The sequence below is a fragment of the Echeneis naucrates genome, chromosome 5, assembly GCF_900963305.1.
Source record: "Echeneis naucrates chromosome 5, fEcheNa1.1, whole genome shotgun sequence".
Classification (NCBI taxonomy): domain Eukaryota; kingdom Metazoa; phylum Chordata; class Actinopteri; order Carangiformes; family Echeneidae; genus Echeneis; species Echeneis naucrates.
In genome coordinates this window covers 3,542,930-3,567,732 of record NC_042515.1, presented here as the reverse complement: position 1 = coordinate 3,567,732, position 24,803 = coordinate 3,542,930, and the positions used below count along the sequence as shown (strand labels likewise).

The 24,803-nt window shown below is 42.9% G+C and overlaps 2 protein-coding genes and 1 long non-coding RNA gene across 4 annotated transcripts in view; 1 reads left to right on the top strand and 2 right to left on the bottom strand.

Moving 5' to 3' along the window:
* The window catches only part of pik3c2b (phosphatidylinositol-4-phosphate 3-kinase, catalytic subunit type 2 beta), a 32,679-nt gene extending 21,783 nt beyond the window's left edge, over positions 1-10,896 (bottom strand). Inside the window, exons 1-3 of one of the 2 annotated variants that reach the window (XM_029501455.1) lie at positions 10,853-10,896; positions 2,514-3,473; positions 300-400 (exon numbers count right to left, since the gene is read on the bottom strand). In XM_029501455.1, the coding sequence (XP_029357315.1) occupies positions 300-400; positions 2,514-3,374 (962 nt within the window). In that variant the 5' untranslated portion in view covers positions 3,375-3,473; positions 10,853-10,896. Of the gene's footprint in view, positions 1-299; positions 401-2,513; positions 3,474-10,090; positions 10,246-10,852 lie in introns of those variants that run through there. The other variant, XM_029501454.1, reaches the window with a different exon arrangement.
* LOC115043202 (uncharacterized) lies at positions 9,149-11,124 on the top strand. The gene is made up of 3 exons (XR_003840722.1): positions 9,149-9,246; positions 9,354-9,417; positions 11,000-11,124. It is a non-coding gene; the product is annotated as an uncharacterized LOC115043202 (long non-coding RNA).
* A 157-nt stretch (positions 11,125-11,281) lies between these two features.
* On the bottom strand, positions 11,282-23,611 carry LOC115043661 (protein FAM107B). The gene is made up of 5 exons (XM_029502297.1): positions 23,460-23,611; positions 19,231-19,306; positions 15,366-15,570; positions 13,394-13,553; positions 11,282-13,231 (listed from the first exon to the last, which is right to left on the bottom strand). Exons 1-5 carry the CDS (start codon positions 23,481-23,483, stop codon positions 13,115-13,117), a joined length of 582 nt encoding a protein of 193 aa, XP_029358157.1. The 5' UTR covers positions 23,484-23,611; the 3' UTR covers positions 11,282-13,114.
* Positions 23,612-24,803: the final 1,192 nt, after the last annotated feature.

Below are 24,803 nucleotides of genomic sequence, written 5' to 3'. Positions count from 1 at the left end.
TTCAGATTTATTCATTATTTATCAGAAGTGAAAATATTAAATAGATTTTTAAAGAAAATTACCAAAAAACTTTTTTTTTTTGGTATTTAAGCAGGTTCTGCTTTTAAGGATTAATTACTGTCAAATACATTATTTTCATTATCGATCATTTCTCTGTTAATACGTTTCTGGCCTGATGATAACACCAGCTCTGTTTGTTACTGTGAAACTGATGTTACTAAAAAATACGATAGCAAAAATGTGAATCATTATGTCAAGTTGGCCTGGAAGCCAGAGCCGTGTGTGTTGGTTTCACTCACATGTCCAGCATGTGACAGAAAGCTGCCACTTCCTCGTCTCTCTCCTCTGACACCTGGAACAGTTCATATCCAAATCCATTCATCCTGGAGCATAGAGACACCTGTCAATCACAAACAGAGCCAGCCAGTCAGAAGACAGCTGGTCCATCAGTTAGCAACTGAATCTCATTGAGTTTTCGTTCAACCTAAAAGAAAAGATGAACTCATTGTGAATAATATAATGCTCAGGGACAGAAAGAGAGTTGCATGTCTTTCTGAAAATGAAAAGGTAAAATAATATGTTAAATAACTGCAGGCATGAATAATTAATAAATTTTTAATAAATAAATGGCTCCCAGTGGACACCACTCATGTGCCTCCAGAGCAGAGAAGTCAGCTGAGGTTGAGATGAATAAACTGAAGGTTCTGGTTTAAATACAGACAAAAAAACATGCACGTGGCTACTATTATTATTTAGAGAGTTTGTATACAAACTGTCAGTGCTGACAGGGTGTAGGCGACAAATGTGTGCCTACAGAAGCAGATACTGCATAAAACTGCAGCTTCTGCAGGAAACAAACACAGGCTGCTCTCACTCTATATATTTTTACCTGAATGAGCAAACTATTCTATCTGCCGCGTCCTTTTTCAGGACCGACACAGAGGAAATGTGAGGCAGCAGGATGAGGCAGATCAGTTCCGGGCAGCTTATCATTGAAGTGCAGGAATCATAAAAACAACACATCACTGTGTCTGTAACAAGGCTTATATGTTTCTCCACCAGCAAGAAGCCTCAAGATGATCAAATACAAGTAAACCAGATGTTTTGTGGCTGAATTTCAATATGAACAGCCTTTTGTTGCTTCTAACTGTCTCTGTTACTGCAGCTCAAGTCTGTTGTGAATAATCTGACTTGTTGATTTTGTCACTAAGTAATGAATTTATCTTTATATTTATCAGCAGCTTGGGACCAACTGGTTCTTAATATCATTGTTACAATGAAAGAGCAGGACTGAAACCACAACAAACTAGATCAGCAAATAAAATCCATGCTTTAAAACTAGTTGTAATTCAAAAATCAAAAATGGTAATTCTGGTATGACAGCAGAGAGATTCAGAGTTTGAGCATAACTGATGAGGAAAAGGAAAAACAAATGCTGCTGGATCATATACAGGACGGGATGCAGCCACTTCCTGTTTACGCTGGCTGTAAACGAGGATACATCCATACACGTCTCTCAGGCCAAGTGTCATCGGTGTGTTTGTGATGTGCACTGACTTTATGAACATTTGTTTTAGGGCTTCTGTATTAACAAAACTGTGTGACATTGACTCTCCTACCTGTCGACCAGGTTTTTGTTGATCTCACCGTTATGGTTTTAGATTACTTGTTAAACTGGTCTGACTGCTGCTGAAATGGCAGAAACTGTTGTCAAACTGTGGACGTGATAAGTTTAAACATTCAACAGGGAAATGTTTCTGAGTGTTTGCTGACAAAAACATGTGAAAAGTCGTGCAGCTGGACATTGAACTTCAGTACCTGAGTTACAGATCGTTTCAAATTAAGCTAAAACACTGAGACATTTGTTTGACCTAGTTTTGATTACGACTGTACAAAATTATTACATCATTAAAAGCATCTCAAATCGTTTTGAAATCAGTATTAAGGTGTGATGCCGGTGTCAAAATTTGCATAAAAGCTGGATGTAAAACTTTTTATGTGCAATTTTCAATAATTGATTTAAATATCTGAAGCATCTCAGATGGGAGAATCTTATTTTTACATTAGTTTTGTAAAAGTTTAACAGTTATTTTTTTTGTTCTGTCTGATCAACAGTTTGTTTATTGCCCTTTAGGACAAAGAAAACTATTACTAACCATTAAAATTATGTCTCCGTGATCAAAATAGTGGCTTCATCTTCCATCAATCAACTAACAAATAATCAAATAACTGCTGCAGCTCTAATAAACGCAGAAGTAAACACACTGGATTATTTATAATTGGGAAAAACGTCTTGGAAAAAGTATAAATGCAAGGTTTTGTGCCTTTTTCAGTGAGGCTTTGATATTTTAATGACTTTATGAAATTATTATAGTCCATTGTAGAATTTTTTGGGGGTCTGTATAAATCCAGTACACAGGCACATTGTATTGGGATCCAAATTATTCAAAACACGAAAAGAAAACCAGATGTTTGACAAAACCAAAAGCCAAATGTCAGATGAGAAACCTTACCGGGTCTGCAGACACCCGCCGCTGGTTCTTGTTGCTCTTGGGAAGTGGTACGTATGTCCTGGGGGGCACCTGAGGGGGGAGGGTCTTACTCCGAGCCACAGGTTTCCCTGACTGGTCCCCATTGGTCCTCCGGCCTCGGGGCCCCGGTTGGCTCCCGTTGAGTCTGGACAGTGAGTTGTTGATGTTGTCGTAGTTCAGCTCTCCTCCTGAGGTCACTTTGGGCTGATCCACGTCAGGCGTGAACAGGTTCACGTCTCGAGGCATGGTGGAGGGTCGGGGGGGGAGGAAAGGGTTCTCTGACCCCGACGATGGAGGGATGGGGTTTCTCGGAGGAATGGCGGGGGGAACATCATCTGGAAGAGAGGGGATGCCTTTGGAAAGAAACCCTGATCCAGATCCAAATGAGTCTCCGAGGCTGGGGCCTGAATAGTCTTGGAACTTGTTGACCTCAGGACTGTCCAGGATGTACAGGGACTCTTTGACGTAGCCACCCTGAGGGGGTAGCGCCCTGCCTGGGATGGAATGTGGAGACTGGGACCCTCCAGGCTGGTTCAGAGAGGAATCAGATCCAGAGAGGCCCCGGAGCAGGTTTCCCTCAGTGGAGACCGGAATGGGCTGGCTGGGGGTTGGTCGCGGGCGTTCAGTGGAGGGATTTGGAGTCTTGGAACTGGTCTGACTGGGAGCTCTAGATCCGGCCTGGCTGATTCCCGTGCTGCTTTTGTCCTGTTTGAGTCTGGAAAGGGCGTCGTACTCCATCTGCAGGGCCTCGGCCAGGACCAGCTCCTTCTGGCTGAGACCCAGAGACTCCAGACAGCCCCAGCCCGCCTCACTGCTCTCCTTCTGGGTCTGAGCCGCCGACATGTCGCCGCCTCAGCAGAGATGGAGTAAGAGGAAGAGAAAAGCTCGGCTGAAGTGCTGCTAGAAGTAGCAGTGAGGACACATGGAGCTTGTGAAGATAAGCTGAGGACAGAGAAAAGAGATGGTAATCAATAAATACAGTCTGTCATCGTTTCAGGATGGAAATAACAATTTACCAAACGATCTCCAGATTATTCGCTTCATTAATACTTTCACTTTTTGGACCGATAAAAAATGCCTTGCTGCATGTGAAGGCACATACAGTACAGCAAAATGCATGAGAAATATACACGGTTATGTTATTTCTGGCCCAGTTTTCAGCCCAGTCCCACGACCCAAGTCTGTCCCAGATGTAGGATGATTGTCAGATTTGGACCAAGTCTGGGGCACACGCAGAAAATCTCCCAGCTGTAAGGCCACACCAGCTGAAGTTTACCCAGATGTGTATGTATATAGGTCAGACCGGGGCCGTGGAGTCAGGGCCTGGAGTCTTCACGTCTGCTAAAACTTGGCAGAAAATGATCAATGAGGTAAAACTCAACTATTTTATATAGAATCAGAAGAGAACAGTGGGCCAATGTACTGAAACCACAAAAAAAAAAAACATATTAAAAAGTATTTATTAAAATGTTTTGTGGACAGAATCTGTTCAGTCAAAAGCTGCTAAAGAGAGACTTTCTCTTTTTATCCGTGACTCATTACACTTCATCACCTAACCTCAACAATCTGATTCAAGCATACACAAAACCTGGATTGCAATATTGATTTTGAAGCATCAACCCCAGTCAGATCCAATGAGGTATCAAACTCAAAAAGCTTTGTTTTGGTCCCAGAGACCTGGGGATTGGATCGGGATCTGACTAACAAAGCCTGAGTTTGTCTCCACTGAGTGTGAAGGAAGGAAGGAAGGAAGGAAGGAAGGAAACACGAAAATACAATGAGGAGGATGCGATGAAACAAAGAGGAAATTAAAGGGTGAGGATGTAAAAACAACATCGGTTCATTACTGAACAACCGTCTATGTCTACATTACGAAATATTTCTAAACAACCTAATGAGACACGAGCGACCGGAGCAACACTGATGTAAGCTGGGGGACATTAATATTGGATGATAAGCCTGAGCAGGCCTACATCTATCAAATGAATCTGATAAGAAAAAGCTGTTCCCTGACAAGTCCCAGACTCTTCTGTCGAAAACTACCGATCATTTTCTCCCCAATTTATATTATTCAGCAAAATGGTAGAAAGTATAAAGCGTCTGTCAGAGACATTTCACAGACGTCTCCTCTCATGTCAATGATAGGAGCTCAGCGTTTATTTATATTTGTTCATCTGAGAGCCTCTGTAACGAAATGGGACATCTTATGGTGGATGAATGTGATGGATGGATGGTCACCATTTTTTGAAACACAATGAAGTCACTGAAACGTCCTTCGTGACAGGAACTCAGACGCAGCAGCGTAATCAGCCCGTCAGACAGGAGTCTGCTGCATTTTAAGCGCCCACGGGTCACGATAACACACAGAGGGATGTTGGGGGTGGGGAGGGCTGCTGGTACCCCCACCCCCCATCATTATGTGCCCCCACGGAGACATATAAATCCTGATAGTCACACCACAAAAACAGCTGTGTCCCACTGTCACAGTCTGATACCATGTGGACGCCAGTGTGGACGGAGAACTGGTCCAACCGGCCTGAATGTCCTGGACTGACAGCAAGTGATGCAGGAAGTCAGCTGACAGTCGCTTTGGAAGAACGCAGCAAATGACAATTTTTGACATCCACAATTTAGCGATTTAATTTAGAGTCTCACACTTTAAAATATTCAGCGTACTATGAAGACAACCCTGAACAAACTTCCAGGAATCCACATAGAATTCAGAAAAGTAAGCTCATTCATTATTTCATGTTTTTGGGGTTTTCTTCAGTATCACAGTGATTCAGTGGGAGATGTCTGCACGTTCAGGACTACACAGCAATCAAGAACTGATCCCAGTTCATTTAACTCATCGTGATGAAGCAGGTAAATTAGAATGAAAGCTTTATTACAGCTTAGAATTCAGAATAACCTGGAATCCAGACGCCCTGCTGATATGTCTACCAGTCAAAAGTTTTACAACGTTAACATTTTTCATAGTTGAAAAGCGAAAGCTTGATAATATGGAAGCATAGAGGGCAAACGAAGAAAGAAATTTAAAAAGAAAATTGAAATACATTAAAAAATAATAAGTGAATCTGCCATAAGTGTAAATGTTAAAGTGCTGCTGGGTGTTTCAGACATCACAGCAAGTGAGATGTCATGAAACCCAACAACACAGAGCCCAGTCTGTCTAAAAACAACCCCCCCAACCCCCCATCAGAAACTATACCCTTTCAATCAGAGGGCGGAGAAGAGAACAAAGAGCTGATGTCAGTGTGTCACGTGGTCGAGGTCAGACTTTCACTCATGAACCCCCACCCCCCGCCCGAGACTCACAAAGTGGGGGTGGGACCGCTGTCACCCTCCAAACGCCGCCCCCTGTCAGGTTTCATCCAGATGGAGCTTAGCTTTTCAGAGTTTACAGAAAACGGGCCAAAAAAAAAAAAAGATGAGTCAGGTCTTGTTTTGCTCCACTGCTGCTGAGAAACTCAGAGTTGACATGTTGACAGAGATTAGGGCTGAATAATTCACTATAGTATTATGTAAATAGCAACTCACAGGAGCTGTGCATAATTTGTCCAAATAGACTATAAATTAAATATCTGCCCTTAATATTATATTATACAGACGTAAGGGAACTTTCTTGTTTGTTGCAAGATTTAGGAAAAATCGCATTATCATTTTAACCATGACTCATTATCCAATATCTGCCAAAAATAATTACCTAATGATTTATCTTGGATTTGGTTTAGCCCTAATAGAGTTTAACAATCCTCCAGTCGCTGCCATTAAAGCCCTGCAGAAGAAGATGAGGTCAGTGGATGGAAGGCCACGTGGAAATTATGATGGAAATCTGACATTTCTGTTTCATTCATGGATTAATTTGAGAAAGTCTCCAGCCTCCTCGTCGCAGGGTTTATTCCCAAAGTGTGTTTCATCCACACAGCTACTGTTACACCCAACAGAACAGGAAACTGGTATTTGAAAGGGTTTCCACTCAGGCCTTTTCTGTTCCTTCCTTCTTCTCCATCTTTTTGTTTTTTTTTTTTTTTTTAAATACTCACATTGATCTTGCTTATAAAAACTGGTCTTTCCGAGCCGGGCCTGTTCTCTGACATCTTTACAGCAGAAATTAACCGAGGAGAAAGTCTGTCAAACCGCCAGGAATCACAGCTGTCCCCGATGAAGAGTCGGAAAACTGAAGTCAGAGAGAAGGATTCCTGAAGATGATTATTCTTATTCTTCTTCTCGGGTTAATGGGCTCTAAGGACGGGTGTCAAAAAAAACTTACTAAACTATCTAAATATTCAAGTCCTTTCTGAAAGTCCTCCTGTCTCTGAAGTTCAGCAGCTTATTCTCTTCAATAAAACTGGATGATGACGCTCACAAAAATAAGCTGCAGCAGGTTTTTCTACTTTACTACAACAATTTAAAGACAAAAAAACTGCAGAGACCACGGGGGACTGGTGACAGTGACTTTTACCTCAGGAGACAGGCAGTCCACTGTGGCTAAAGCTGGCTCAGCTAATGCTACTGTGGCTAATGCTAGAAGAGCTAATGTTACTCCGGCTAATGCTAGAGAAGCTAATGTTAGAGGAGCTAATGCTACTGTAGCTAATGCTAGAGAAGCTAAAGTTACTCCGGCTAATGATAGTGACGCTAATGTTAGTGAAACTAACGTTACGGTAGCTAATGTTCGAGGAGCTAATGCTATTGTAGCTAATGTTACTGTGGCTAATGCTAGAGAAGCTAATTTAGTCAAGCTAACGTTAATGAAGCTACTGCTTCCGTAGTTAACATTACTGTAGCTATTGTTAGTGACGCTAATGCTACTGTAATTAATGTTAAAGAAGCTACTATTACTGTAGCTAATGCCAGTGAAGCAATTGTTATCAAACCTTATGTTATTGTAGCTAACATTAATGAAGCGACTGCTACAGTAGTTAATGTTAGTTAGGCTAATGGTAGTGAAGCTATGGTAGCAAATGGTACTGTAGCTAATGTTAATAAAGCTACTGCTTCCATAGCTGCTGCTACTGTAACTCATGCTAGTGACTGTAGCAAATGCTGCTGCAGCTAATGTTGGAGAAGCTAATGCTAATGTGGCTAATGTTAATGGGCCCATTAAATATTTCAACAGATTTTCACGTTGGAGGTTGTGAGTTATAATAACTGCGACATTTTTTATTTCCATCTTTGTGCTCTTTGTACACTTCAGTGCTGAGATAATCCATCCACCTGACAGGTGTGGTGGATCCAGATCCTGATCACACAGCACTGTGATTATTGCACGGGGACTCTTTAAAATGTGTAGTTTTATCAGAGAACATCATCCCACAGATGTTGCACATGTTGAGGGAACGTCCACTTTTCTTTAAGATCCACCTGAGCTGTTCACCATCAAATAAATGATCGTCCATCTTTGACAGAGGTCTGCCTTGATAAAAAGTATTAGATCATGACAAACGGGAGCAAAAACAAAACTGTTGTGTCCTTATTTTTGTTGTGTGTGTCAGCAGATACAGACACGACGACACATCTGCAGTGAGCTCATACTCGCTGATAAACGTACCACATTCCTGCATCAGACTGCCTGTGTGTGAACTTTACACACTGCTAAATTTAACACAATCTTTCAGCCTCATCGATCCGTTTGCCTAACTCTTTTCAGTCTCATTTGAACCCCAAACAAAAACACACACAAGAAGTAAAGAACCCCGAACCTCAAAAAGAAAAGCTCTTGAACCAAGTGTGTTCATTTTCCTTAATTTTTCTAAACACATAGGACCTTTCTTCTAGAAAAAACAGCCTTCCTTCATCATGGTCGGCAGCTGCTCTTCTTCTATATACACAGACCTGAGATCAAACCTTTGGTTAACATCGATTAATCATCAAACATTATGACTGTACCTGATGACCCGAGACACTCTAAGACTATTCGCTGCTCATTCTCTCAGTCTGTGTTTCGCCATAAGGATTTGACGACTTTATTGTTAAGACTGTTGAATGTTAACTGTACTATAATAAAACACTGCTGTCCTTTCCTGTACACACACACACACACACACACAGAGGGTTTGAGTAGTCTGAGTGTGGTGACCACCTGAGAAACTGCACAGCTGGAAAAAGCGTCAGGGTCTAGTAACTGGTCCATTTACATGGTGCAGATGCCTTTCCTGCAGTTTCTCAGCATCTGGATGTGCAGCGGCTGCTGTGACACAGATCACTGAGAGAGGATTCTCCTAATTTTCAACTTAAGAGTCCTAATTGAATCAGATCTAAGCCCAACACTGTGAAACATGTGATAGGACACAGTGTGACTTCCACTTCCTGAGAATACATCAGATGGCTGTCCTCAATAAACCAGAGAGGCTGCAGAGTTTAATACATAAAAACAGATGTTTTACTTTTATTCTGTATGGCAGTAACCCAGTGGTAGTTGACTGTACAATTGCAGCCACACAGCAAAAATGGAGCTGATTCACAACTGATTCAGCTACTTGTAACGCAACAGTTTGTCTACACCAAAATACTCGTCAAGGTTAAATATGAACCGAATCAGCCAGGAATAAAAAATAAACGCAAAACAAAAACAAACCTGATCACACTGTCATTCACTCCAGTGCCCCCAAATCCAGACAAGAGACAAGCACGTTTCCTGACAGGACTATCATTGGCCGACCTTTGAGCAAGGCACTGATTGATTTATCTCAGTGATCAGGTGTGTTTACAGGTGTGTGTGACGTCACTACAAAGTATGCTGAATAACGAGATCATTTTTATTCTAATATTTCGTTTAATTAATAGATTGTTTTGTTCTGTTTTTTTTTTTTTTTTTAGTGGTAAATTAAAACTTCACGATTCAAAGTGCCGGAGAGGAGAGACGAACTGCGCAGACTCGCAGGTAAAAGAGCAAAAACAGGTAACAGACGTCATTCATTTGGAGATGAATGGGACTTTGATTTGGTGGAAATGTGCCTGTTCATCTCCGTGACAGCTGCCAGCAGCCTCCCCGCTGTCTGCTGCAGTGTTCCCGGCCAACACAGCGGCCAGCCCCGGGGAGAGCCAGCCCCGCCAGACTCCATTTAAAAATCCGCTACTTTAACGTGGCCGTCCTCACCGGCCGACATCCACACCGACCAAACGTCTATTTTCGATGTAACGACCTCTGCCTTTAACAGAAGGACACATCCGCATCGGTAGCTTTTTTAACTTTTTCAAAGAAAACACGAAAAACTTTAAATACTGGTTCAACTTCAGCCCTACCGGAGTGTGGACGGGTGGTGGTGGTGGGGGGGGGGTTCCACCGCAGCCGGCCACGGAGGGCGGTGGCAACCGAACCGGAGCCTTTCTCCAAAAATACAAAAAATAAAAACAACAACAACAACAACAACAAAAAAAAACATTCATGCAAATGTTGCCTGTGAATGTGGAAAATGTGAGGGCCGAACGTGTTTCTCCAAACTAACCCGGCTGGCTCAAACGGGAGAGCCGGCTCGGTAGATGGTCGGATTTCTGAACGGAGTTCTGTTTGACCTTCCGGATGAAGGCAGCGAGCAGAGCCGGCCGGGGCTTACCTGACTCCGGGTCTATGGTCGCCGGGGGCGGGCGGTGGTTGCCATTTTAACGCGGTTTTACTCTCCTCCACCGCCCTCACCCCCTCCCCACCCCCGGTACCCCCACCCGGCTGTTTTGTGGTCGGGGTGTCCGAGGCTGATGAGCGGGCTGCGGGCTGCAGGCTCCCGGCGTGAAGTCCTCACATGCAGGCGGTCGAACCGGATCACCGGCTTCCCCCCCCACCACCACCACCTCCACCTCCACCACCTCCTCCACCTCCGGCTGTCTATCGGTCAAACAATGCAGCACACGGTGCGACGCGGACCCGCCGGCTCCGGAGCCCGATCCCTGGCGACGACTGTCGGCTTTGCGTCAGCAGCTCCCCGGCAGGCGGCGGAGGAGCGGCGGCGTCAAGTCCGCCGGAGAAAACACACACACGGCTTCCTGTCACATTTAAAAACGAAATCCAGCCGGATGGGAAATCATAATAATATTAATACATCTTATTCACAGAGAGCTCTGAAAGCTCCAAGGCGCCTTTAAAGCAACAAAACTGTCAAAAAATACAAATAAAATCACGTCAATAAAAACATGCATAGAAGATGAAAACTGTAGAAATGAGGTAAAATTTCACATAAATGATTAATTGGGTTTAAACTTTCATTCTGGGGATAGATTAGATGAACATTATCAATTAAATTGCGGTACATTGTGTGTTTTTTTTTTTTCATAAATTAATGTGGATTATTTTAGTAGATTTATCATTCCATCTAATTTCCCACCTTCTTATTATGTGTGTTCTCCAGCAGCTGGTGAGGTTGGACTGTCACTGACAATGATTCCTTTAAAGAGTAAATTCAAAGGATCATGATTGTGTCTGAATTAAATTTCGTCTCAGACTGATTTTGTGTGACTTGACTGATTTTCAGTTTCCGGTGGAAGGAGAAGAAATAGCGACACCTGGCGGATAAAAGCTTCATCACATCTACTCATGTGCTGCCCTGAAACTGACTGATTTCCCCCCAAAAAAGGGTCTTTGTATAATAATTAAACATCTTGTATTCTGCTCAGCAGTAAAAAAAAATATCAGCTTCTCAAATAAAAAAACAAGATTCCTTTTTATGAAGTCATTTGAGTCTTTAATGATGTTCCTATTTTCTTAAATGAACAGAAGAAAAACAAACCAGACAGTGAAGAAGTGTACCATTTTTTAATATTTCAGTTGAACACAATGTTCTTCCTGCGTCGGATCGTTCACTTGTTATAATTCACACATTTCTAATATTCACGTCTGCATAGTTTGCATTTTGATATATATTTTTGATAATAATTTATATTTACCTGTTTTTCTGCTTTTAAATGTTTTTTACAGAATAAACATCTCCCCACCTTGACCAAAGCACACAAAGTTCAATTACAGGATGCTGAATTCAATCTATAATGTTTCTTAAAAAAAAATAAAGCAACAAAACAGAAGGATTAGTCTTTTATTTCTCTTCATGTTCACACGTTCTGCATCAGCCTCTAGTTTTACTCAGCTCAATCTGACTCGTTCATCAGAACAGACAGCAATTTAAAAGCCTAAAACAAAACAAAAAATACAACAAAGCCTCTGTGACATCTTCATCAACCAGCAAAGATTAAATTTAGGCACAAGTTCAGTTTGTTCGAACCAACGACAACATTTTCTTTGTCTTTAAAGAGTCTGACATGTTTGGTTTTGAACCAAGTCTCGACCATCTGAATGTTGCTGTTTTCTGATAAAATTCTTCTCATAAGTACAAGATAAAAGAGTTGTAATAATTAGGAATATGATCAATTATAAGATATGATCTTTGCATAAAGAAACTCTTTTTTCTTCTAATTTACAACATCCAGAAAAGTGCAAGCAAAGGTGTCAATTTACAGGGCGGATGAAAAAGTTTATCTGTGAGACATTTTCTTCTGATAATAAAAAGAACAAGTATCACAAATTATTAACCTTTAATACAAATTCTGATGTACAACTTTTCCTGCCGTAATGGGTTCAGCATCTTTCAAGTCCAAAAAATATATTAATACTTCCACAATTTTATGATTCCAGCTTCTCACTTTCACTTTTAATGAGACATTTGCTGATAATTATGGCTTCTCACTCTCATAAATGTACATAATTAGTATTTTTAACAACAGGACATTTGATTACAAGATATGAATAATACATAAATGAAACATTTCCTTGTAATTTAGACTTCTATATCATGGACCTTAATGTATTTAGCATGTCTTTCTTGTGATTGTTATGAAATGTGAGGAGATTGTTTTTCCTCTGTGGTTTTCACTTCATCAGTCTCTGGTCTAAGGTTCCTGGTCCCGGTTAAATAATCTCATCTTTGTTTTTGAAAAAGCAGGTTTTCTTGTCATTTCGGTTGACAGATCTAAATACTACAATACCCATGTGCCTCTGCTGTTGTTGCCATGGAGACGTGTTGCTGCCCCACGGCTGCTGATTTCCATTTTCGCTTTTCTCACAGCAAAACGTAACCTCAGCTGTAAACCTCACATGCCATTAGTGCTGCCGGCGGGAAGCACCCTGGTGTACCATGGGAAATGTAGTTCACGCTGCACTTTGACCTTTGACCTTTTATCAAAGAAGCAGAGACGTTTTCATATTGCTCACTTCTGCGTAATCTGTAAATTTGATTGATTGACTTGAGAAGAAAATTTCTTCTGGATTTTGTTGATAATGACTATCGTCTCTAACATCGTCAGGCCTTTAGTTGTCCACGTTCACGGTGACTCGTCCATCACGTACCATGTGTCCGACCCAGAGGACGTCCAACGCTAAATTCTCTGTACCTGCCAACCCGAGATCCCTCTTTGCTATTTATTCTGTTATTTCAGAGCTCCAGCCGTGAGAGACGTCACAGCTGTCCCGTCCAGCTGTCACCATCTGGGCCGTGTGTCCTCAGCTTGTCCTCACAGTGTTTCCTCTGTGTGTCCTGTAAACATGTGGACAGTCTGGTTCTCCGTTCGCAGCCTCCTGGAGGACACCAGCTCCGTCTTTACACCTCCTTCTCCTCTTTACTGGGAAAAGACGTCCGTCTCAGGTTCTCCTTCACTTTGACAAACTCCGGAGCTCTCAGGTTTTCCTCCTGCTCCTTCTCCTGCTGCTTCTCCAGCTGAAGGAAGACAGAGACACAGTCACAGCAGGAATCAGCACTAATCATTTTTTATTCTGTTTTACACGTTCAGAACGTTCAGGTCAGGAACAGATCCATCTGAACTCTAGCTTGAAATATTTGCAAGGTCTGGGTTTGTGTGTGTATTTGTGCGTTTGTCACCTCCTCCAGCTTCTTGTGTCTCTTCAGCAGCTCGGCCTCCAGAGGAGAAATCTTCCTTCGCGCTTCATCCTCCTGTTTTCTCTGTTTGATCAGCTGATCTCTTTTCCTGGACTCCAGCACTCTGTGCAGCTCCGGCTTCATCTCCACACTGACCCCACCCCTGAAAAAAAAACAAAAAACAAAACACACACACATCATATAGATTAGATTAGACACCAACACAATACAGACAAAAACTGCATGTCTGCATGTATTGAACAGTTGTGTTGGGGTTGTGTTGCAGTTAGTTTTTAATCCAGCAGAGGGCAGTCTGTTACAATCAAACAACAACAAATAAATAATAAGTCAGCTAAATAAAAACCAACAATATCAGACCTACACAAATAGATTACATATAAACTGATGATGCTGAACATGAGTTCATAAATAAACTTTTTTTATTCATAAATCACCTGAAAGTTAACATCAACTCGAAACCACAAAATTCCGACATGTTGCTTTTTCTTTTTTCTTTTTTTTTTTTTTTGTTGTTGCAGTGACTGGAAATCTCAATGACAAAGACCTAACGTTACATCATCAGTCTATCTGGTGCATAATTATCAGCCAATTTGCATTTTCAGCCTGTTTTTCTCTTCACTTCTTCAGATTCTGGAGGCATTTTCTGAGCTTGGAACAGAACAGTCCACCCTCAAGGTCCACATACAGCATGTAGTTCATCTTTTGATAGAGCTCTCATTGATTTATCAGGTGATGATGGTCACGACGGTTTTATTTGTGTGTTTTCTTGGTCGACCTCCAGCTTTGGCTTTCCTCCTGAATGATAATAGTGAAGAGAACAGTGTATCTTGTTTCGCCCACCGAGTGAAAGCTTTGTAAGGCAATGAGCGACAGTGTGGAGGTGATGTTAAAACTTTCCCAGTGTCCTCGGCCGTGGAGGCCTGTGAGGTGGGAGGCTGTTGCTTAGCAGCCTGTTCATTCCTTCAAAAACTTCACACAATCTGAGCTCAGCAGATCGGACGGCAGCAAAATGTGATTCTCTTCATGTAACTAAAGACATCTGAGCAGATAATCCTGCTCTGTGATTGTACAGCAGGCATCAGTCAGATGACGATGTGGGTCAGTCAGCAGATGTTGCGTGAGTCAGGACTGAAAACATATTTTGATCTGCAGCTGCAGAGAGAGATTAAAATCATTAACCGTCGTTAATCTGGACTAACTGCCCACAGAGATGAATTCAGGCTGATGTCAGGACTCGTTATGTTTCTCCTCAGAGTTATGAACCCGGTCAGACGGTTTGTTCACTTCAGGCCAGTTGTCTCAACACCAAATGGCTCTTTTTACTACTACATATGTAGTTCTGTCCTGTTTTTATTTGGGAGCTGACTTAGTTGTCTTTTTTTGTCGGGTTAGATTGCAAACCTTAGCTGGTTATGTTTGTTATGTGTGACGCCACCTGTTATAAATAAAAGCCCATTTTGGGCTGCAGCAGGACTTCCCTGGGAGCTGGGAAAGAGACAAGTCACTTTTTATAGTTTGTCCTTAATTCTAATTCTAATTCTAATAATTATAAAGAAGAATTCATAATTGGTGTTTTTGCTTTCAAGCAGATTCTAAATGAAGTGGAGGTTGTTAATTTGACTGTAGCACACAAAAAGAAATAAAAAGTACGTATTAAATATTGGGGGAATAAACACACTATCTCAGCTGCATCCTGGTGGTGTCGTGGGCTTAAAAGAGCAAACAAAACTCCCTCATTTTCCTAAAACAGTCTCCCCGTTTTGCCCAAATGTTTCTTCTTTCCGCGAATGTCACTGTTCTGCTCAAATGTCCCCAATTTCCTGAGCTGTCCTCACCCGTCTGAAAAGCAATTCATTGTTTTCACGTCCTGCAGTAAAAATGGACATTTTTGCAGATACACTTCACTCCAGCCTCACGTGTCCCCACATGCACGCGTATTCAAACACAGGTGTACCTTTTGTAGCTGCTCAGCAGCTCTCGGTGAAGCTCTTGGTGACTTTTTGAAGCTTTCACGGGGTTCACCAGTTTCTTGGGTTTTATGAGGTCGTCATCCTCGTCCCCCTCCAGGTAGTCAGGCTGGGGGACGTAGCTGGACACCGGGGACGGTTTCCTCTGGACGGCCTCAGCCCGGTGCTGCTGTAGGTCTGCATACGCCGAGGCTGCAGACACGAGGACAGACAAGGCCGGATTATCAAAACTCTGAGATTATCACGAAACTAAACGGCGTTTGTTCCTGTTGCAGCTACAATGAACACTGCAGCGCTTCAGACAGTCATTCCAGTTATTTCGTGTTGTCACGTAAATCAGGATGTATAGTGGCGCTCTTGGACACAGACAGCGTTTCATAGTCTTCACTGGATGTCCAAGAGTCTCCGTCCATCGTCTCTGTTTGTCTGACAGAAGAAAGAACAGATTAACAGGCATCTGATCCGAGGCCTCAGATATTCTGGGAGACAGAGATCAGATGTCATACAGTTCACTTCACACAATGACCTCTTTCTCAAGTGCAACCAGAGACCAACATCCACTGCTGCCTCATATTTCAGAAAAAATTAAATGAGCTGTGGAAGGCCGGCCATCGGCTCGTCTCGGCCCGAACGTGGACAAAAGTGTGTGGACGACGGCTATAGTCTCAGCTGCGGAGCACCGTGCAGGGATTTGTTCCCATTCCCAAGATCAGGTGATCAGCTCTGCGTTGAATATGACACTTGGAACTTTTCTTTCATCATCTGACAATAAATCCCCACAAATGAGTCCAGTAACTGATTATGATAAGGAATCGACGACTTCTCTGACTGTGGATCAGTCGTATGGAACAGAAGGACGATGTTGACCTTAACGGTGGCCGAACAGTTGTTTCTAATAGCACAAGCGGCTGAAACAGATCACGGGCGGCGGGACGAGGCTGGAGGGGCAGATAATTTTACCTTCCCTCTTGAATCACGTGTTTGACGTACAATGATTCAGGCAGTGGGAGGGAGGGCTGGGGTGAGAGTCTGAGCTGCCACACCCAGCTGGTACAGATGTAACCTATCCATGAAGATTCCTTCTTCAGGATTTCAACTGTGTGAGCTGGAGCTTGATGTAAAAGCCAAACAGAGCCGATGCTTTTCTCCAAGTTTATACCACATTCCTGAAGATAATGATATAATACACTGTTAAAATATACATTACAGCTGCTTCCAGTGATCGCAGATTAAGGTTGGGACTTTTGACTTGAACAGGAGAGAAGTCAGCTGACTGTCTGTGGGAGAACCAGGCCGGACAGACTTTGAGATAATATGTGGTTTCATATTGATTTGAGACAGGACGTGCAAACTAAATCCTCTCTGTAGGATCGACGTCTTTCTGAGTGCCTGTTATCTGGTTACACCTAGAAGTTGATTTCTGCCTCAGTCTGATAACTGCAGAGGAAAAGTGATTATGTTACAGAGTCCTGTCAGAAGATAATGTCTTTTCTCTGGAATGCTTTTTTTAAGCTTCCTCAGTCACATACACAGATTTGAGCGCGTTCAAACAGAGCAGGCCTGAAGTTTGAACTCAGCAAATATCGAAGTCAAACACACGTTTTGACTCAGGTCAAAGTTTGGAGCCGCTGATCAACTGACACTGTTCTTCGGGGAACTGGACCAGGACTAAAACACCAGTGAATACTGATGCAGGCGGCTCCTCCGAAGCTGAAAAGCTGTGAAAATGTTTTATTACATAAGAATCTCAGCAGAGTAAGTTGATGTGAACTCTCAGTCCCGGCTGTGACTTCATCCTCTCTGTCACTGGTTTATTAACAGTTCACACCACACTGCTCTCCAGCACAGCAGACCTAAATTATTATTCATGAAATGTAAATCATAAAAGCAGCAAGACAAACAGGAAGGTACTTTAGTTCAGCTAAATGTGCTCTTTACAGCTGGAGTTTCTGATTTGGGATGGTTGTAACATTTCACGGGCAAAACTCATAAAATGAAATGCAATGCATCATCGATTAAACCATAAAAAAAAAAAGTTGAAATATTCATAATTCCTCTGCCTGATTTCAAATGTATCAGTAAAAATGAGCCGATGATTTTACTGTCAGCTAGACTGAAACTTCACTTTTTTATTGTCTTGTATTATTTTTACAGAAGAAGAAGAAGTCTGATCGTTTTCCTCCATTTAAATTCCTAAAGAATAACATCCTAAAATAAAAATCATGCAATATGAGCAAAGATCAAAAATATCCTGCAAACATTCATGAATGTTTTTAACTGTAGTTCGAACTAACAACCTTGTTTCTGTTCTATTCTATTTCAGTTGAATGCTTTTCATCATTTCGGCAGCTTTTGATTCACCCAAATCACCGGATTAACAAACATGGAGAAAACGCAATGAAGCTGATTTAGAACTAGATTAAAACTGCGTAATTTTCTGTTTGTGTCTTGTCAGGAGACAGATTTAGTGGTTTGAAGAATCTGGCCATAAATCCCCCTTCTCGTTGGATTATTTCACACCACCATGAACAGAACATAAAGTAGCTGAGCCAGATTTAGTGCATACGGATGATTTATCAGCTGCTGTTCGTGCCCTGATAAAGGAGGATAAAACCACATCGTGTAAAATTAATGAACACAACATAATTAGTACACGCACAACAGCTGAGCACACACCCACAAACATCAGTTCACTACAGAAAGAAGCTTCAGAGGGATCCAGGATCGGAGTGAGTCCAGCTCCAGGTCTTACCGGACTTCACCATCCCATCCCTGGCTGCGCCCGGCTGAGCGGTGCTGCTGATCCTCCTCTGATCCATCTGATCTGGTTCTGGTTTGGTCCTGATCCGGTCCTCATGTGTTTCTTTCTGTAGGAGCAGCAGCAGCAGCAGCAGCAGCAGCCCTCCTGGATCTGGCTTCTCTCCACCAACTGAATCATGTCCAGTGTGAAACAAAGGTCACATGATCTGCTCAGTGTTTTCCCTCGCTCCGCCTCCTGCTGCTCCTCCATCTCTTCCTCCTCCTCTTCATCTTCCTCTCATCCATCCAGTATGTTCACAGAATTAGAGACAGTGAAGTCTGGATGTCCCGTCATTACCTGCTGATGGCACTGAGACAAACTTTCTCTGTGAGGACGACCAGATCAGGACTGTTGGGGGTTTTTCTCTTCACCTCTTCAGGATGTCATCGTCCTTGTTGGACAAAATCACAATAGTTTGTAGGAATGCAGCTCAGGTTTCGGTTATATCAACTGCGTCTCAACTGAGGATCACTTGCTCAGAACGCTGAATATAAACAATCAACACAATGAGGTCAGATGTGATTGTGAAAATCACATCTGATCTCATTGTGGCGTCCAGAAATGGGGTCACCATGGGTCACCAACATCTCAGCCCAAAACAAACGGCACCTGAACGTTGCACAGCAGAAATGAGGTGAAGGTGGGAAAAGCTGCTTGTGACTTAAATTGTTATTCATTTCAGGGAGTGTTAGTGTGTTGAATGTTGGAGGGATGGAGCGGGAATGAAATCCCCCAGGACCTTTGACTCAGCGGGAAATCAGTCAATCCTGAACATCAGCGGTTTGTCTCCCTTCACTGGATCGATCTGTAGCCGTGTCAGAGCAACATTTATTTATTCAGCGCACCTCGAATCTATTTATTTAAAGGTTGCGTTTATTGACCCTGTCAGCAGAGGAACAGTTCCTGCCTCCTGATTGGTCACTTGGTGCCTGTGAATGTGAAAACTTGTATGTTCATCGCGGCCCGACTCACACTTGGACCGCACTGACAAACCCCAGCACCCACTCACATCTTTGCTCTCGTGGTTGGACGGTAACCTGAGAGGGACCAACCTTTGTCTTGTGGGTGCTTTCCATTTTTCACACACTGCTGCTTCAGTGGAGGCTCGTGGTTGATGTTGTACGCCTTCTGGAAAACACAGAAGAATAAAAGAAAAGGGTGAGTTTCGCCACCACCGCCAAACAAAACAGGGACGAAAATGTCAGGCAGTGAAGTGGAAGTCCTGATAAACTGATGCTGACTCAGGGGAGGCCATTTATGACGCCACATATTCACTGGCGCTCCCCATCACCTGGAAACCATCCACGGCTTCCCTGATCAGAACATTTCCATGCAGGCTGCAGGTTTCCTCTTTAACAGACGCTTTCTTAACAACATTCAGTTTTGTTTTCCTGAATTTGCCTCTTCATCCTCCTCCTCCTCCTCCTCTCTCGGGTTGTTTCTCAGCTGCTCCTCTCCTGTCTGACTCCAGGTCAGTTGGACAACGTCCTCCGCGACTGAATGGACTTTGTGTCGGTTGCTAAGAGACCTCATCAGGCTTCAACATGGTGACAAGGCCCTCTCTGTCTCAGAGACACCCCCCCCCCCTCATCCTCACCCCTTCACCCAGAGGGGGAATCTGAAGTCTCCGCTGTGCCCCTCAGGAATTTAACTAAAGGTTTGGGACATTTTATCAGGAAGGAGACAAAGATGAGGGCAAAAATTACACCATCCCCTCCCTGGTGGTGTGCGAGGGGGGGTCCGGCAAACAACGTGAGCAGGAAGAGTGACGGCAAGACTTTTTAATAAATATTAATACCTTTATCAAGTCATTATCAAGTCACACAAGCAGTGAGCTAAGTCCGGCCCTTTTCTTTTGTTCATCACAAAGCTGATTAGCAGACTGTAACACGTCGGTGCCGGGAATCAAACCTTCCTCTGGTTCTCTCCCTCAAGTTCCTCCCTGAATCTGTTCACGAGCACAGAAGCAGAACTGAGCTGAAGGCGGACTGACCTCTGCTGGAAGAACCGCCACATAACATCATCAGGAAAGCTACAGTTCTAATAATAATAACAATAAATATCCAGTCAAACTGTAATATTCTGCTTTCCATCGCTCATTGGTAGTTTTTGGAGTCGAGTCGACTCGCTGGTCTGAGTCATTTCTGTTGTTTTTCTTGTGGTGACAACTTTATTCTTCATCAAATCAACAAAATGACAGTTGCAGCTATAAATGGAAACTATTCTAGATGAATGAACTGATATTATTGTTATTTAATGCAGCATCTATTGTAATATTAAAGGTCAATGGGGGGGGGCAGACTTCAGGAATTTAATGATCATCAGTCGTATTTGCCTCGGTTGACTGATAGAGTGAAACTGATGTGTAACGACGTCTTTCACATTCATTTTATTCCCCATGAGGACAAATAAAGGAATTTGGACTTGAAACCAAGTGAAAAGTATTTGGAGTCCAGCTGCCAAAGGCCTGCAGGAGGACCCCCCCCGCCCCCACACACACACTTCAACCCCCAGGTCTGCTCTGGTTTCAGTATTTTTAGCTGCTCTGATTGTCCTAATCTGCCTCCCTGGATTTAACCCACCGATGATCACGCCCCACCACAAACACACAGACCTGGTTCATTTAACAACACGCGTGTGTCCCTGTGTGTCCTTGTTGTGTGTGCTGTTGTGCGTTTCATGTCGGGGGCCGGTCTGACCCTGGACCCGTCCCAGGTCAGAAACAAGTTCCTTGTGTTGTTAATGAGCAACGTTATGTAACCGCGGCTGAAAATACTCTGCTATCTATTCTGTCGGCCCTGATTGACTTACTCACACATGAGTTCACAGAAAAAGGGATCTGATTGGCTCAGAATAGGCCGACTTCTTCTCTGCTGCCTTTTTTTTAATTCCATCATCAATAAAACTGAGAACACACCTTTAAAAACGTTTCACAGGAGTCTCACTGTTTGTCTTTAATCACGCTAATAAAACTTTTTACTTGTTTATTCAATTCGATTTTAGTTCTACTGTTTTGTTTAAAACGTATATATCAGCTCTGACTTGTCATTTGACAAAAATCTTCCACTTTTAATTAGTTTGTTTCACATTTTAATATATCCTCTCAGGTGAAAATTTAAATGCAGCAGCATTAAATACAGCATTAAACAGCTCCTGAAAATAAACCAGGAGAAGGTTACCTTTAATGTACGAGTGTTTTGCTGTGAGGTTTCACGGTTTAGTGACTCGTCCGCCGGCTGCTGCACTGACACAGCTGTCCAGATGTGTCCCTGATGTGCAGATAGTTTTTTACAGGAACCAGGACTGACCCGGGAGTCTGGCAGCTGCTGCGTTCTCTGTCAGCTTCGTATTTTCAGCCACATTGAAGCAGCAGCTGAAGGATATTCGACACGGTCGTCTAAATCAACTCAGGACCCGCCTGAATGTTGACGGGTTCACAGCTGCTGATGCTGCTGGATGATGAAACAGTCCAAAGTTTACAGGTGACCTTTCTCTGTGAAAGGTTAGGCTGCACATGTGCTGGCTGCTCGGACTCTTATTTCTTGTAGGCTGTGACATGTTTGGGATTAGAAGATCGAGAGGCCTGGAGGGGAGTGTACGAACTGTGAGACCAGGAACACGAACTGAAAATAGACTATTGAGTCCATCTGAGGGGACGTTACTGCGATACCTCCGTCAGCTGTCGGTCACCATGGCGACTAACACGCCCTCCTCGACAGGTGTGTCGTGCCCCATAGCTCAAATATTTGTAAATGCTTCTAAATGCTTTTTCGGAGGATGTTTGAGACGTCGCTTTAAACTGAGCTCAGCTCCAGAGATGAGGCCTGAGGCTCAGTGACGTACAGGTGGAGTGGACGTGGTTTTCATCTGTGACATCAAGTTATCAATAAAACAATTAATAAACCAAAATTAAAACTGCATGTGGCTGAGACCTGTCCTATTGGCCGAACCAGGAAACTAACAGATTTGTGTTTTTGTTTCTTTATTTTCATTATCAACAACTTTGAGTTTGTATTTTTCAAGTTCTTTTTCTTCTTGTTTTTTAATTTATGTATAGATGTCAGAAACTGAGAAACTGAAATGAAAATTTTTATAATCAGTTTAACAACAATTTCTGATTGTGAAGTAAAAAATAAAGAAAACTTATTTAAATATTATTCCAATTCAGTTGTTAGAGTGATTTATCACTGTTTCCTCCAAGTTCACCCAGAGGTTGTGATGCAGCTCGACCTCTGACCTCTGACCTTTGATCCTGCTCTCTATCACCAAAGGTATCTAATATCTCGTTGAGCCGTGATGTCGTCGTCAATGCGACTTTAAATATAGCTCACAGTTGTGGTTTGATTTCTGCCTCGTGTCGGACAAACAGCAGTTTGTAAAAGTGAAGCTGCAGCTTAATGTGATTTGATTTTGTTTATCATCGTCATCGTTATTGTTTGTTTTAGGCCACAGCTCAAACTGCCGGGAGCTGGAACGAGCTGGAAACTTGAAACTTGGCTGAAAAACTAGATATGAAGTGCACATGCTCCGTGTGAAATATAAGAGTCATTGACACGATGGTTGCCCTGAATCAAACCGCAGTGAAACAGTTGTGGAAAGGCCAAGTCCAGCTACGTATAGCTAACGTTTAGACCTATGAAAGTATTATCAGGCACCTAAAAACCACATTTAAACAGGATCCGAGGTGCCATACTGATCGGTACAAGTGAATTTGTCCTTTGAACAGTCCTGACTAAATTCACAGCGGACATCCTGCACATACACATCAACGTCCGTTCACATCCAATTAACATGAAAGAAGTGCAAGAACATTCATTTCACAGTTATTGCTTCATTCTTTGTATTTGATGAACTGCGCTGATGAAATCCTTCAACACGAAGTGAACTGATACTTTAATTATTATAATTAAGCAGCACAACCGAGTTTTTTTTTTGTTTGTTTGTTTTTTAAATGCACACTTCATTATTTATAATAAAACATACCATCAGTTCCAGTTCCAGTACTGATGCCAGTACAAGCTGGCATCAGTGTTTCAGACCAAAATCCACAAAGCTGGATCTGGTGAGTGATGGGTCAGTTGACTAAGTGACCAGTTATCTAATCAACATGTAACTTGTGAATTGTATAAATATATATTGAAGAAAAAAAAAGCAGAAACACAAACATGTAGAACTGTTAGACAAGCTGGCACCTCGGATTGATCTAAATCGACTGTAAGAACCAAACTGCTCAGCCTTAAAGTCTAAAGAATAATCCAAACTGCAGCAGGGCTGGACTGACCTTCTTCCCGTACGCAGCTCCCATTCTTCCCGGCGCTCTGCTGAGCTCTTGTTGTTTGTTTGTGGCAGCAGCTTCACAGTCCACACAGTCTTCCTGCCTTCCTGCCTTTCTTTCCTCTCTAGCTCTTTTCCCAGCAGCCCTCACCCCTCCTTCTCCTCCTCCCTCCCCACCACCACCCAAACTCTTTGTGCTCCCCTCTTGCCTCCCCACCAGCCTGGCAGCCTGACAGCCCAGGCACTGGGGTGTCTTAGCCCGCAAAACTGTGAGGCAGCCCTGCCAGCTTCAAATCACCAAACCGGGACCAAAGCAGCAGCGAGCAGAGCTGAGGGAGAGTCTGAGGGGTTGTCAGGTGGAAGGGGATGGAGGGGGGGGCAGGGAAGGAAGTGTCTCTGCCACCTGTTACCGCCTGACTCCCTGCTCTCAGCGCTGCGGAGTTAAGGTGCTCTAGCTGGATTAAAGTAATCAGTGGTGACACGCAGGGAGGGAGGGAGCCCGATCATCTTCAGGATAAAAGTTTCTCCGAGTTCAGGATCTCCTCTCATCACAGGTTCTCCAGAGACGTCCTCGAACTGTCGCCTGTTTGTTTGATTTATTTTGCATTTCGTACTCATACTCACTTTTGTCTGATGGGGGATTTTCTTGAGTTGGACCTCGGTCATCCTGCTCCCACATTTTCATTTTTACCACCACGATAAAAAGCTGCTTCACTCAAACTAAGTATTCAGACATTCATATGGTCAGTCAGGAGACGGTGACATCAGGCCACAAAGGAAGGAAGCTTCACGGTGTCATCCAGTTGGTGGGTTTCCAGGAGAGGACTGGGACATCCTTATGGAAACAGCTGAGGAAATAGGATGGAGCGACAGCAGGTTTTATTTTTAGCTTTCAGTTCAGTTTGTTTTGGATGGTGACAGACAGGTGGTACTGTCCTGACCACCAGCTTAGATATACGAATATGATTCAAAACACTAAAGTCCAACTAAAAATAGTTTTTTTACTTCATATTTTTGTTGATGTCCTTGTAGATTTCAGCCAGCTCTCTCACAGCTCGCATGCACATTTAGCAAAATTGCGATTTGATTGTTTCAGCACACACAAAAATGTGACACCTTTTTCTCCTGATCTGTGTGAAACATGTATAATCTGTGATTCCAACATTAAATGATGTTACAAGAAAGTAATAAGGACCGACGTATAAATACACAACTTGGTCCGTTTGTTTCTTTTGCCCTCTGAGCTGCTGCGAAACATTATTTACTCATTATTCATCTCCAGATAAGTTATGACGAGTTTCAATACTGCAAAAACAAAGGTCTGACTGATTAACGCAGAACTTGGTTAAGT

Coding starts and splice junctions, on each gene's coding strand:
- LOC115043661 (XM_029502297.1), bottom strand. CDS start 23,483: ATGGGAGCTGCGTACGGGAAGAAG. Junction 19,307..23,459: donor GAGCTGCGTACGGGAAGAAG/GTCAGTCCAGCC, acceptor TGTGTTTTCCAG/AAGGCGTACAACATCAACCA. Junction 15,571..19,230: donor AAAGCACCCACAAGACAAAG/GTTGGTCCCTCT, acceptor TCGTGTCTGCAG/CCTCGGCGTATGCAGACCTA.